Source organism: Pan troglodytes, chromosome 3, assembly GCF_028858775.2.
Source record: "Pan troglodytes isolate AG18354 chromosome 3, NHGRI_mPanTro3-v2.0_pri, whole genome shotgun sequence".
Lineage (NCBI taxonomy): Eukaryota > Metazoa > Chordata > Mammalia > Primates > Hominidae > Pan > Pan troglodytes.
The window spans coordinates 72850318-72864912 of NC_072401.2; the positions used below are offsets into that span (position 1 = coordinate 72850318).

The 14595-nt window shown below is 41.9% G+C and overlaps 1 protein-coding gene across 1 annotated transcript in view; it reads right to left on the reverse strand.

The window, feature by feature from the left end:
* The window catches only part of POLR2B (RNA polymerase II subunit B), a 52352-nt gene extending 38744 nt beyond the window's left edge, over positions 1-13608 (reverse strand). Inside the window, exons 1-3 of the mRNA XM_054683100.2 lie at positions 13386-13608; positions 5973-6045; positions 1511-1661 (exon numbers count right to left, since the gene is read on the reverse strand). Of these exons, the coding sequence (XP_054539075.1) occupies positions 1511-1661; positions 5973-6045; positions 13386-13404 (243 nt within the window). The 5' untranslated portion in view covers positions 13405-13608. The remainder of the gene's footprint in view (positions 1-1510; positions 1662-5972; positions 6046-13385) is intronic.
* Between the last annotated feature and the right edge of the window lie 987 nt (positions 13609-14595).

The window sequence follows — 14595 nt, forward strand, 5'->3', positions numbered from 1 at the left end:
ACTGCAACCTCCGTCTCCCACGTTCAAGCAATTCTCCTGTCTCAGCCTCCCTAGTAGCTGGGACTACAGGTGCCTGGCACCACACCTGGCTAATTTTTGTACTTTATTAGTAGAGACGGGGTTTCACCATATTGGCCAGGCTGGTCTCAAACTCTTGACCTCAGGTGATCTGCCCGCCTCGGCCTCCCAAAGTGCTAAAATTATAGGCATGAGCCATTGCACCGGCCACACCAAATATTTCCTTGCTGAAACGACTAAGCACCTTTTCTCTTCTAAGAGAGTTCTTCACAGTAAATTTAAGTCTCTTCCATCTTTTCTACTAAGCTCTGATAACTAGGTGTTAGAGATCTACTCCTCTTTTAGTACTTCTGTTACTGGCACGTTGAATTTGCTATGTTATATTGTTATCTGGCTTGTTATACAAAGACCATGAAGAAAAAATGACCCAACAAGCCAGGTGCAGTGGCTCATGCCTATAATCTCAGCACTCTGGGAGGCTGAAGCAGGTGGATCACTTGAGATCAGGAGGTGGAGATCGGCCTGGCCAACATGTGAAACACCATCTCTACTAAAAATACAAAAAAATTAGCCAAGCATGGTGGTGGGCACCTGTAGACCCTGTAAAAAAGAAACAAATGACCCAAGAATAAAAAAGAAACTTAATGTCCCCCTTTCCAGCACAGCCCTAGAAGAGCCAATCACTTTCATTCTTAATAGCAAAATTCTGTACAGCATGTCCAACTAAAATGGAAATAACAGACCAGCCCTTAGGAGATAAGCTACACAGAAGAGAAACTGATCAGGCTAGAAACAATGAACTCTCCCTGTGTCTAGCTCTATTTTGGGGGCTTTCCCTACCTCACTTTGTTTCTCAGTTTTCCCTGTCTCTCAAAGTCCAATATGTTCCAACAGCTGCCTCTCAACTTCTCTAAAACTGGGACAGTCATTATTTTGGACTACATACTTCTTATAATCACTCATGTAAAACCAAATTATAAAATTATACCCTTAGTATGATTTTAACAATGCTAAAAAACCTGCATATATGTGAGCAAAAGCTACAAGAAACTTAGTAAAGATAGCTGCTATGTTTGGGTGATTTTGCTTTCTTATCTCATATGGTTATAATAATGTACTTCATGCAATATATAAAATCAGATGAAAATTCCTTCAAACATTTTTTATTATTTTTACACTGTGAGAGAAAAAAGCGGGGTTATCTATCTAAAGCAATGTGACCATCTCTGGCTCACTTCTCTTATTTGTTCATATTTCAGAGTCCTCTCTTCCCAGCTATTCAATACCTACTATGTGAATAAGGATGGGATAACTTGCAAAAAAACACACCTCTTCATTAGAGAAAATAAATCAGAAAGTGATTGACGGTGCTGTAAGTACTTTGCTAAAAGCTCCAACTGACTTTTTTTAACCTTTAAGCCAGGTAAGAGAAGGGCTAAAATTTCAAACCAATACGCTTCTTGTACCTGTGTAACTATTAGAAATATCTTACCGGTTCTTCAACTTCTCCACTAGCATGCTGAGCTTCAGCCTGTAGGTCTATAGGAGGAGCATCTTCCACAATTCTTTGAACAGACATCTGAATAAACTCATCAAAAGAATCCAGCTGTTGTCTAACCAAGCCTTTCTCGTCAAAATAGGAACTGGGAAAATATTTGAGTTCAGTCAGTTGCAACTCAGTGATAATTTCTAGCATAATTCCCCATTTTCATTATTTCCCCATTTTCATTATTCAACAAACAGTCATAAAATACCAACCATTATATGTCAACGACTAAACAAGACACTATGAGGTATCTTAAAAAGGATGAAACCGGGCATATTTTCTTTGTAGAACTTATTATTTGGGGAAAAGCAGCTTATATTTGGGGGTAAAATACTTAAAGCACAATATAAGAACTATAAGGATCCCAGCTCCTGGGAGGCCAAGGCAGGAGGATTGCTTGAGTTCAGCCTGGGCAACGCAATGAGACCTCATTTCAACAAATAAGAAAAAAATTAGCCAGGCATGGTGGCATGTGCCTATAGTCCCACATACTCAAGAGGATGAGGTAGGGGGATCACTTGAGCCCAGGAGTTTGAGGCTGCATTGAGTCATGATTGCATCATTGCACTCCAGCCTGGGAGACAGCGAAACCCCATCTCAAAGAAAAAAAACTTTATGCCCTTTATGGACATATTTTATTCCACCTCTTTGAAATATTTCTTGACAAATATGTCAGGAGAGAAAACTAAAAGAAAAGTCAAAGATAACAATAAGAACTTTCATTTGAATAGGACGGAGGGTAGTGATATTAATGACTAAAATAATGCATGAGAATGCCAACTTTAGGTTATAGATCATTAGTTCTATTTTGAATTCTTAAAGGTAGGATAAGAAGAATAAGTCTTTACATAAAAATACTCAGCAAAAGACTGGTGATAAAAATGCAGCATGGCTGAGAGAGCTGCAATCTAAAAAGTAGACATCATATTTATAAGGAACAGATACTTTTCAGGTGAGGGGTGGGGAAAGACATACAGAGACAAGTAGATACACGTGCAAGAGGATCTCAACAGATCACTCCCTATTACCATCCAGGGACAGCTGCAAAGCTGGGCATCACAGAGGCTGGAGGATGTAGCACAACCCTCGAGATTATCCCATCACCCTTCAGCAGTAGTAAGTGCCCCACCACACCTACACGTCTCCACTCCTATATCTTGTGACCTCTGTCATCTTATATCTGTGAGACTTTCTTAGCTTCTACTCCCCAACTACTGACTCCCCCATCTTCACATCAATTTTCTAAGACAATATGCAGAGTCCAACTAATCATCAGCCTCCCATTTTGGCTTCATCAGGTCACCTCGCACATCAGTGACAGGCCAACAAATTGGCCCCACCCTGATCCAGTCAAGTATGGCCACCAATATTAGAAGTTAGGTCCTATGGTAGAAAACACAGCAGACAATCACACATGTGTAAGGTATGACCTAAATAACAGTTGGGGCAATTTATTTCAGTAGAGACTGTCACATAATGGGAAAGAAATTTCTCACAACCATGTGGATTAGCCATTGATATTGTAAGAAAAACATGGCATTGCCTGTAATATACATAGCAATGGTTTTTTATAGGCAATTTAAGATGAAATAGCTTCTAAACTATAGATAAGTTTCATTATCCCAGGAAGCTGAACTATAGCTACTTTCCCCAAAATCATTAGAATGGTGCTTAAACACCTAAACTATATAAATATTTCATATTTATGATCTCTACTCTGTTTATTTTACCTGAAGTCATCTTATGAAGTTACTTGTGATATTAACTAATATCACATTCACAAGATCACTTGATATTAAAAAGTAAAAAAAAATCAAAATTCATTTCTCAATAGCCAAAGTATCTACAGTCAATTTAAACTTAAAAATCAAATAATTTATTTTGTAACAAATGATAAATGCTATGACAGTTCACAATAGAGTATTTTATCCTTGAGCAATCTACCACATATGTTGAAAACAACTTCTTTTCACCTAAGATAAAATATTTTTTCTACCGGGAGAATATAGAATATAGGCACACTCCACAGAACATCTACCTGGTTATTGTTTCCTAATAAAATATCTCTTGGTGTTTAACACCCAAACATCACAGAAGATGTAACTGTCTCAGTAAAGTTTAGTCTTCTACAGCCAATTTGTTTTATTTTTTGTGTTTACAAAAGTTTACTCTTAAATGGCTCCAGGATAATGCTTCATTCTAGCTATAGGTGGCAAAAGATATTATGGCAGGGAACACAGATGTTTAAATACAAATGGAATCAAAGGTCACCATCACCTCAGGCACAATGAAAAGCTGACTTTTTGCCAGATTTCTCTTTTTTTCTTTCTTTAAAAAAAAAAAGAGACAGACAGGGTCTGGCTATGTTGCATAGGCTGGTCTCAAACTCCTGAGCTCAAGTCATCCACCGGCCTCAGCCTCCCAAAGTGTTGGGATTACGGGCAGGCGCGAGCCACCTCGCCAAGCCTTTTTGTCAAATTTCTTAATTCTACCTGTGGCCAGGGGCCCTTTCCCCACAGCCTTCGATTTTAAAGCTTTTTCTGCTCCTCTTTTTGTTTCTGCTTGAAAGCTGTATCTTCCTCATCCATCTCCTTGGCCTGCTTCTTGGGCTGTTTCAGGGGCTTCTTGCTACCTTTGCAACCAAACATGGCAACTGCCGCCCCGGCCCTTTCTCCAAACCCTGCCACCAGAAACAGAGCTCCCATCCTCACCCTCAACTCCTTATGGAAAAATATATACTTATATCCCAAAAACTCAATATATATTTTTTAATTATTTATTTTTAGAGACAAGGTCTCACTATGTTACCCAGGCAATACTCAAACTCCTGAGCTCAAGTGATCCTTCTGCCTCAGCCTCCCAGGTAGCTGGGACTATATAGGCACACACCACAGCACCTGGCTTTCAATACTTTTTTTTGTAAGATTCTGGACAACATGCTGAATCAACATCTTTTTTTTTTGAGACAGAGTCTCGCTCTGCCACCCAGACTGGAGTGCAGTGACATCATCTCAGCTAACTGCAAACTCTGCCTCCCAATTTCAGGCGATTCTCCTGCCTCAGCCTCCCAAGTAGCTGGGATTACAGGCGTGCGCCACCACACCCATCTAATTTTTGTATTTTTTAGTAAAGACGGAGCTTCACTATGTTGGCCAGGCTGGTCTCCAACTCCTGACCTCAAGTGATCTGACTGCCTCAGCATCCCAAAGTGCTGGGATTACAGGCAAATCAGTATCTCTTTCACAAAACAATGTTCAAGAAAGGTTATTCAGTTATACTCTGAATACAACTGGCAGAATGTCGGAAGCATGAGTTCTTTGAAAAGAGAGAATGTTGACCAAAAGGACATGCACCTTGGAGCTGATGGGGCTCAGAGAGGCATCCATCATCATGTTATTGTATATAAAACAGCTGTCAGGGGATGAGAGAAGAGTTATAAGCCTTTAACATCCTAACCTTACAGGATGTTACTTTATCACTTATAAGTTACTTTTCTTACCTATACAAGGCTTCTTGCAATTTTATTACATTTAGTTACACTTAGAATTGGATGGGAATTTGGAATGAAATACAACCAATTTTAACTTTGTCCATTTAAAATAATGAGAAAACCAAGCAATCAAATTAACATTACTAGTAATGAAACAAACATGCCTCCTGATATGATGCACTGAGACTATGTCACTTCTGCCAAAAGTAATCATCTGAATCTAATTATGAGAAATATCAGACAAACCTAAACGGAAAGGCATCCTAAAAAGTAACTGGCCCGTATTCTTCAAAAATGTCAAGGTAAAAAAAAGAACAGACACACTGAGGAACTGTTCCAGATTAAAGGAAACAAAAGAATATGCCATGACAAGTAAATGCAGTATGTGATCCTAGGTTGGATCCAGGATCAGAAAAATTTGTATTTTGCTATAAACACCAGTGGGACAACTGGCAAAATGTGGGTAAGGTCTATAGATTAAATAAGATCACCATAATTGTGATTATGTAAAAGAATGTTCTTATGTCTGCAGTTATTCTTTTTTTTTTTTTTGGAAACAGGGTCTCACTCTATCACCAAGACTGGAGTGCAGCGGTGCGATCTTGGCTCACTGTAACCTCAACCTCCCAGGGTCAAATGATCTGCAAGTTACTCTCACATGTTTCAGAAACAAATATATATATACAAAAAGAGAAAAAGACAAAGAAATGTAGTACAGGGTAACATTTTCGGAATCTGGTTAAAGTGATTAAATGAATTCTTTGTGTAACTTTTAGGTCTGAAATACTTAAAATGTTAAATATATAAATAAAATAACTACTCTCATGTAGCATATTTATATAGAAGAGCTATTTATCAAGAAGAATAAGCAGGAAATCTAAAGTGCCTTTTCAGGCTAATTCAGTTTGGTCCAGTTACCTGATTACAATCCAGCATGCTTCTTGCCACAAATCCGGGGTGATTTCATCATCATCCTCATCATATTGCATATCTGTAAAAACAAAAATATTGTACTCATTTGCAATGAGATGCCACTTAGTTAACATCTTGCTCCTATGACTTTAAGTAGCAGAAACATATTTACTTTCTGCTGAATAAGTAATGCTTTCACCCCACTTTTCTCAAATTTCAATTACATTAATAAAATAATTTATGTCTATGTCACACAGGTATTCTTCCAATATAAAAAGAGGTTTATTAGAAAGGTTCAATGTAAGTTGTATGAATGTTAAGTTTTCCATTTTATTGATGAGCAAGATTTTCAGACACTAGAGTCAGAGAACAGGGTAAGGGGGCAGAGCCACGGAAGGATTCCAACAACTGGGCAATACCCTAAGGTGGGGCAATCTATTATAGCAACATTTCATACATGTACGGGTATGAAAGTTTGCATTTTCCAAAGATGGCCACAAGCCTATCTCCCATCCGACATGGTCTTCTATAATGTGATCTTGACACTCCTATCATCACATATAGTGGTCTATGCACCCTCTCCTTGAATCGGGTAGATTTTGACTCTCCTGTAACTTAAGAGAATGCAGCTGAAGCAATGCTGCATGACTTCAGAAGCCAGGTCAGAAAAGGCAATGAAGTTTCTGTCATGTTTGCTAAAACACTTCCTTCTGGAGCCCTGAGCTGTCATTAAAATGTAGGGGTGGCTCAGGCCTGTAATCCTAGCACTTTGGGAGGCCAAGGTCGGTGGATCACCTGAGGTCAGGAGTTCGAGACCAGCCAGACCAATATGGCAAAACCCTGTCTCTACTAAAAAAGACAAAAATTAGCCAGGCAGGGTGGTACATGCCTGTAATCCCAGCTACTCAGGAGGCTGAGGCAAGAGAATTGCTTGAACCCAGGAGACAGAGGTTGCAGGGCCCGCCTCTCGCTCGCCGCCCGAACGTCGGGGCCGCCCCACGGGGCGGGCGGGGGGGGAGTGCCATCCCCACCTCGCCGCAGCCCCGAGCCCGCCGCCGGTCCCTCGCGGCTACCGGGCACGGAATGGGCGGTCCGCCTCCTCGCAGGAGCTGAGATCGCGCCACTGCACTCCAGCCTGGGCAACAGAGCGAGACTCTGTCTCAAAAATTTAAAAAAATAAAATAAAATAATTTTTTTAAAGTCATACACTATTCTGAGGCTGCTACATACTGAGAAAGCCCGAACCATAAGTAGAGGCTACTTACAGATGCTCCATTAGCAATTTTAGTCCTTGAGTCCTCCTAGGCTAATGTCTCACGTCAGACATAGTCAACACTACAGATCATCTCTCACTCAGCTGTCAACACTTGGCCTTAATGTCTTCCCAAATGAACCAGAGTCACGGTGGAACACAGGCAAGTCATGCCTGCTATGCCCTGTCCAAAATCCTAACCCACAGTATCCATGAACACAACAAAATAATTTTTTAAGTAGCTAAATTTTAGGGTAGTTATGCAACAGTAATTTAAATATGCATTCAAAAAAAAATCAGTGTGCACTGGTCCTCTAATATTAGTCCCATCTTCTTAAGGGAAAGAATAAGTGTGCTGTATTTTTGGCTTTTATTCTAATGTACACATATATAGCCTATGAAATTTAGGAGATTTGGGTTCAAAATTTGATACATATACAAAATAAATTTTTAATAAATCCTTCTTAAATGGACTGGAATTATTAATCCCTACACCTGAGGGAAGGGTAAGAAAGACAAAGCTATGTATAATAGCTCAGACATTTCTAGCTTTGATGACAGATTAAAAGTTAACATCACTGCCATACAGGAGAAGCAAGTAAGATGGTGGAAAAAGGAGAGGTAATGATGAGATCAGCTTTAGAGATATCTATAGATCACAATACCTTCAAATACTTCTAGTAGGCACACATATATGAATATAAACTCAAATGAAGAGTCTAAATTATAGACAAAGAACATGTGACACATAATAGATATACATTGGCATATAACAAATGTGTATCTATTATGTGTCAATAAAATAAACGTTTTAAAATTTGAAAAAAAAAAGTACAGAGTTGGAATCATTAACAAATGGGTGGGAGAAAAATGAGATTATACACAGACAAGGAAGACTGAAGGCAGGATATCTGGGAACAACTTTAAAAGTCATACAAAGGAAAATGAACTCATGAAGGAGACTCATTTATTCATCCATTCATCAAATTTTTTTTCAGGCCAGGCGCACTGGCTCACACTTATAATCCCAACACTTTGGGAGGCCGAGGCAGGCAGATCACTTGAGACCAGGAGTTCGAGACCAGCCTGGCCAACATGGAGAAAACCCATCTCTACTAAAAATACAAAAATTAGCCAGGCATGGTGGCACCTGCCTGTAGTCCCAGCTACTAGGAAGGCTGAGGCAGGAGAATCGCTTGAACCCAGAAGGTGGAGGTTGCAATGAGCCGAGATCGCACCACTGCACTCCAGCCTGGATGAGAGTGCGACCCTGTCTAAAAAAAAAAAAAAAAGTGATATGAATATTCCTGACAAAGATCTGAAGAGGTCAGGGAAGACTTCCCAAAAGCTGGGCAGAGGCCAGGTGCAGTGGCTCATGTCAGTAATCCCACCACTGGAAGGCCAAGGCAGCAGGATCACTTGAACCCAGGAGTTCGAGACCAGCCTGAGCCACAAAGCGAGACCCCCGTCTCTAAAATTTTCTTTAAAAAGCTGGCCGGGCGCAGTGGCTCACGCTTGTAATCTCAGCAGTTTGGGAACCCAAGGCAGGTGGATCACAAGGCCAGGAGTTTGAGAGCAGCCTGGCCAGCATGGTAAAACCCCGTCTCTGCTAAAAATACAAAAATTAGAAGGGCATGGTGGCGCATGCCTGAAATCCCAGCTACTCAGGAGGCTGAGGCGAAGAATCACTTGAACCTGGGAGGCAGAGGTTGCAGTGAGCCGAGATCGCACCATGGCACTCCAGCCTGGGGGACAAAGGGAAACTCCATCTCAAAAAAAAAAAAAAAAAAAAAAAAAAAAACCTGAGCAGAGATCTCGTGTTATAAACAGGAGTAATCAGGCAAAAGGAAGGGACAAAGGTAGGAGGAGTCAAGAAAGAATCCTACCAAATAGAAAAAAACAAATTGTGCAAAAGACCCCATAATGCAAGACAGGATGGCATATTCAAAGAATGATAGAAGGCCAATGTAGCGGAAGCACAGATTGTGAAGTTGGAAGTGGAATAAGAAGAGTTTGGCCTTTACCAAGAGATATGAGTTTAGCAGGGTTGTGGCTAGGTCAGATTTTCATTTCTGAAAGATCCCTATGGCCAGTGTGGAGAGTGGATTGGAAGTACACAAATCAGTTAGGAGTAATCTAGGCAAGGGATGGCAGCAACATGAACTAGAATGATGGTGGAGGGGATAGAGAAGTGGCCAGATTTGACATATTTAGGAGACAGAACCAACAGGGCTTGGTGACTGATTAGATATAGAGGTGTCAAAAATGATGCCCAGGCTTTCGGTTTCAACAACAGAGGGTACAACAGTTGTACCTCAGTGTCCATTGGAGACTGGTTTCAGGACCTCCCATAGATACCAAAACACAGATGCTTAAGTCCCTGACATGAAATGGCACTGTTATATACCCTAGGCACACATCCTCCTGTATCTTTTAAATTATCTCTAGATTATTTATAATACCTAATACAATGTAAATGCTATATAAATAATTGTTTACTTGTAATGTTTATGGAATAATGGCAAGAAAAAAGTCTGTACATTTTTACAAGGACACAATTTTTTTTTAATATTCTCTTTTTTGTTTTTTGAGACAGGGCCTTACTGTTACCCAGGCTGAAGTGCAGTGGTGTGATCACAGCTCACTGTAGCCTCAAATTCTTAGGGCTCAAGCAGTCCTCCCACCTCAGTATCCTGAGGAGCTGGGATCACAGGCACATGCCACCATGCCCAGCTAATTTTTTAAATTTTTTGTAGAGATGAGGTCTCCCTATGTTGCCCAGGCTGGTCTCAAATTCCTGGCCTCAAGCTTTTTAATATTTTCAATCCAAGGTTAATTGAATATACAGATGTGAAACCTACAGATACAGAGGGCCAAATGTGCCCTTCACCGAGACAGAGAAGACAGGAGGCAGTGGCTTTGGGAGGGGAATAGCAAAAGAAAATAATTAGCTCAGTTTGGGCAGTTGACAAGGTTAAGCAGCCTCGGAGATATCCTAGTTGGCTAGTGGCAGTTAGATACCACAGATTTTAAACTAGAAGTATACATATTCAGAAGTTATCCACATACAGATGGTAACTGAAACAATGGAAAATGGATGAGATCACCCAAGGAGAATGTGAACAGGAAAGAAAATGAGAAAAGTCAGATAAGAAAAATCAAGTGAAAGTGATGTCGCTAGAAAGCTGAGTGAGTTTCCGGGAAGATGTCATCAACAGTTTTGAAGACCACAGGGTTTAGATAAGATTTTTTAAATATCCATCTCATTTATCAATTGAGAAGTCGCTGTCAATCTTAGAGCTATCTTAATGTAGTAGCATGAGTAGAAACATATTGTAATCAGTTGAAAAGCACATGAAAGATGAAAATTAGAAACAAGGACAGCTTATTATTTTTAAAAGTTTGGCTGTGAGTGAAAGAAGAAAGGTAAAATACTAGAAGAAAAAGGTAACAATGAAAAGAATTTAACTTGTTTCCATGTGGATGACAGAAATCTGACATTTTCACATAGTGACTCAAAACTGATGAGGACATTATCTAATAAACATTTCAGAGGACATGGGCAATAAAATGTAGGTTCACTGCTAAAGCAACCCTGATAAACTCTCTTTTTCCACAGGATCATTATACATTGCTAATAAGAATGCAAAATTAGTACAATCACCACTATGGTGGCCACTTGGCATCATCTAGCAAAATGTTAAACGTGCATATCATTTGACCTGACAATTTTATATGTAGAAATGTATCCCACAGACATACTTGGGCAAATTATACGTACAAGATTATTCATTTACAGCACTGTTTGAACCCGAAAATGACTAGAAATAAACCGAATATCCATCAAGAGACAACTTAAGTTATGGTACATCCACACAAACTAAGTAACTGGGGGTGGGGGCACGGGGCGGGGGGGGGCGGCGCGATGCTTTCTGTGTACTGATACGAAAATCTCCTGGACACATTAAACAAAATCTAAAAGTGGAGAAAAGTGTGAATATTACTGTCTTTAAAAAAAGAGAAAATCCCATTTATATCTGCTTAAATATGCATAAAGAAACTGTGGAGGCTGGGTGGGGAGGCTCACACCTGCAATCCCAGCACTTTGGGAGGCCGAGGGAGGTGAATCACCTGAGGTCAGGAGTTTGAGATCAGCCTGGCCAACGTGGAGAAACCATCTCTACTAAAAATACTAAAATTAGCTGGGCACGGTGGTGTACGCCTGTAATCTCAGCTACTCGGGAGGCTGAGGCAGGAGAACTGCTTGAACCTGGGAGACGGAGGTTACAGTGAGCCGAGATTGTGCCACCGCACTCAAGCCTGGGCAACAGAGCAAGACCGTCAAAAAAAAAAAAGAAACTGTGGAGTGATAAGAACCTATTATAACTGTAGTTACCCACTGTGGAGAGTTCAAACTGGGCAGATGGTGGGTAAGAAGGAGACGTGACACTTTAACTTGTTTTTTTTGAGACAAGGTCTCACTTTGTTCTCAGCTCATAGCAGTGTCAACTTCCCAGGCTCAAGCGATCCTCCAGCCTCAGCCCCACAAGTAGCTGGGACTATAGGTGAGCAAGACCACGCCCAGCTAATTTTTCTATTTCTTATAGAGAGGGGTCTCCCATGTTGCCCAGGCTGGTCTCGAACTCCTGAGCTCAAGTGATCCACCCGCCTCAGACTCCCAAAATGCTGGGATAACAGGCGTGAGCCACTGCACCAGCCACCCCAGTTTAACATTTTTAAATTTTCTGGCTTGTGAGCTATGAGAATATATTACCCAGCCAAAAATTATGCTTTAAAAATCTTTTTTTCGAATTTTTCTTCTACTGAGATAGTAGTTAAAAAGAACAAGGAATATAATGATGCTAATAAATTTCTACAACACAAGATATAAATGAGACAGAAGTTTAAACAGCTTTAAAAGTTTAAGCTTTTGGCTGGGCACATTGGCTCATGCTTGTAATCCCAGCACTTTGGGAGGCCGAGACAGGCAGATGGTTTGACCTCAGGAGTTTGAGACCAGCCTGGGCAACATGGCCAGACCCCATCTCTTAAAAACAAAAATAATTAAGCTTTTGCTTCAATTTTTTCCATCTGATTTATCAGAAGTAGCTGAGGGAATAAAGAGAGGAGATGTAGGGGGTGGCCAAGGAATTGAGAGCTATAAGAAAATAAGGTTTGAATTAGCAGATATGGAGAATGGAAAAGGCGGCTACGAAAATACACTGGACTCAACTAAGAATTCTTTTTTTTTTTTTTTTTTTTTTTTTGAGACAGAGTCTAACTCTGTCACTCAGGCTGTGGTGCAGTAGTGCGATCTCAGCTCACTGCAACCTCCGCCTCCTGGGCTCAAGCGATCGTCGGGCCTCAGCCTCCCGAGTAGCTGGGATTACAGGCGCACGCCATCACACTAGGCTAATTTTTGTATTTTTAGTAGATACAGGATTTCCCCATGTTTGTCAGGTTGGTCTCAAGCGATCTGCACATCTCGGCCTCCCAAAATGCTGCCGGGAGCCACCGCGCTCGGCCACTACTAAGAATTCCATATGCGCAAAGAAACAGATATTATACATTGGCCCAGTGCAGCAGAATACATATCATCTGAGAACTGTGACATTGTGAGAAGAGGAAGTTAAAAGTCATCCTTTAAGACAATTTACTTTGACTTACAAACAGTATGAAGAAATGTCAGACTAAACCGAGTCCCCCCCGCCACCCCCACCCCCACCCCCCGATATTCTCTGTCCCGGTATATTTCCAGGGCCTTCCACACTGCCTGACACAGGCTGACACTCAACATCTGACCTATTCGTTAAGTCGACTGTGGCTTTAAGGAAAATTTTTAAAGGGTGCCCTTTGCTTCAAATTCAAAACGTAATTTATCTTACGATTCTGCACGCTACTTCACCACAGGAAACGAGGATCAGATCTAACGGAACGAGAAAGTGCAGAAAGCAGCAGTGAACGTAACCTGGAACATTAACACTGTGTTCCCTGCACCCTCCGCCTCTCCCTACCCCAGTTTCGTTCCCGGCCTGGTAAGTGTGGGAACAAGGCTGGGGACTGTGCAGCCGGCGCATGGGAAGGCCCCAAATCCTCAATCCAATCAGTTCCCAACGCTTTCCTGCTTAAATGGACCGCCACAGCGTGTGTTTTGAGTGTTCACCTACCCTCATCCGCGTCGTACATATTGCCAAACGGTTCCCGAGCTCCTAACTCTTGAAATCAAAAGACAAAAACCGCCCAGAAGCCACCAGCGCCGGGAGCTAAAGACGAAGTAACTTCCGTCTCCGACGTTCCCAGAATACCATGCGTCTCACACCAAAGGCCGCCCCCAGGGACGCCAAAGTTAGGATCTGCGCCTGCGCAAATTGTAGGTCAAGCTTGGGCCGGGGTTAGGGTTGCACACGCGCAAATTGTGGGCCGCCGCTGCCGGGCTGATTGAGAGGACAGCTCCCGCAATCTGCGGTCGTATCCGTCCCGTCAATGTTTTATTTCTGCTTGTTTTTCAGTGTTGTTGCACAAATAACGACACCTGAAAACAAAACCAAGTATACTTATTATTAAAAAGTGTTCGTCCTGTGAATCCGCAACATTGGGATGCTCAATTTATTTGCCTTTATAAGGACCAAAACACGAAGCTATTTTTTATTTTTATTTATTTATTATTTTTTGAAATGGAGTCTCGCTTGCTCTGTCGCCCAGGCTGGAGTGCAGTGGAGCGATCTCGGCTCACTGCAACCTCCGTCTCCCGGGTTCAAGCGATTCTCCTGCCTCGGCCTCCCAAATAGCTGGGATTACAGGCAAGGGCCACCACGCCCGGGTAATTTTTGTATTTTTAGTAGAGACGGGGTTTCACCACGTTGGCCAGGCTGGTCTCGAACTGCTGACCTCAGGTGATCCGCCCGCCTCGGCCTCCCAAAGTGCTGGGATTACAGGCGTGAGCCACGCGCCCGGCCGGAAGCTCCTTTTTGTTTTTGTTTTGTTTTGTTTTTTTGAGACAGGCTCGCTCTGTCGCCCAGGCTGGAGTGCAGTGGCGCGATTTCGGCTCACTGCAACCTCCGCCTCCCGCGTTCAAGCCATTCTCCTGCCTCAGCCTCCCGAGTAGCTGGGACTACAGGCGCCCGCCACCACGCCTGGCTAATTTTTTGTATTTTTAGTAGAGATGGGGGTTTCACCGTGTAAGCCAGGATGGTCTCGATCGCCTGACCTCATGATCCGCCCGCCTCGGCCTCCCAAAGTGCTGGGATTACAGGCGTGAGCCACCGCGCCCGGCCCCGGAAGCTCCTTTTTAAGTGTGACTTATTAAGGGCGGCTTGTGCTAGCAGTGAGGCGTTAAGCCTGAAAGTGAAAAAACCCGTAACACTCACTGCTCTTTTC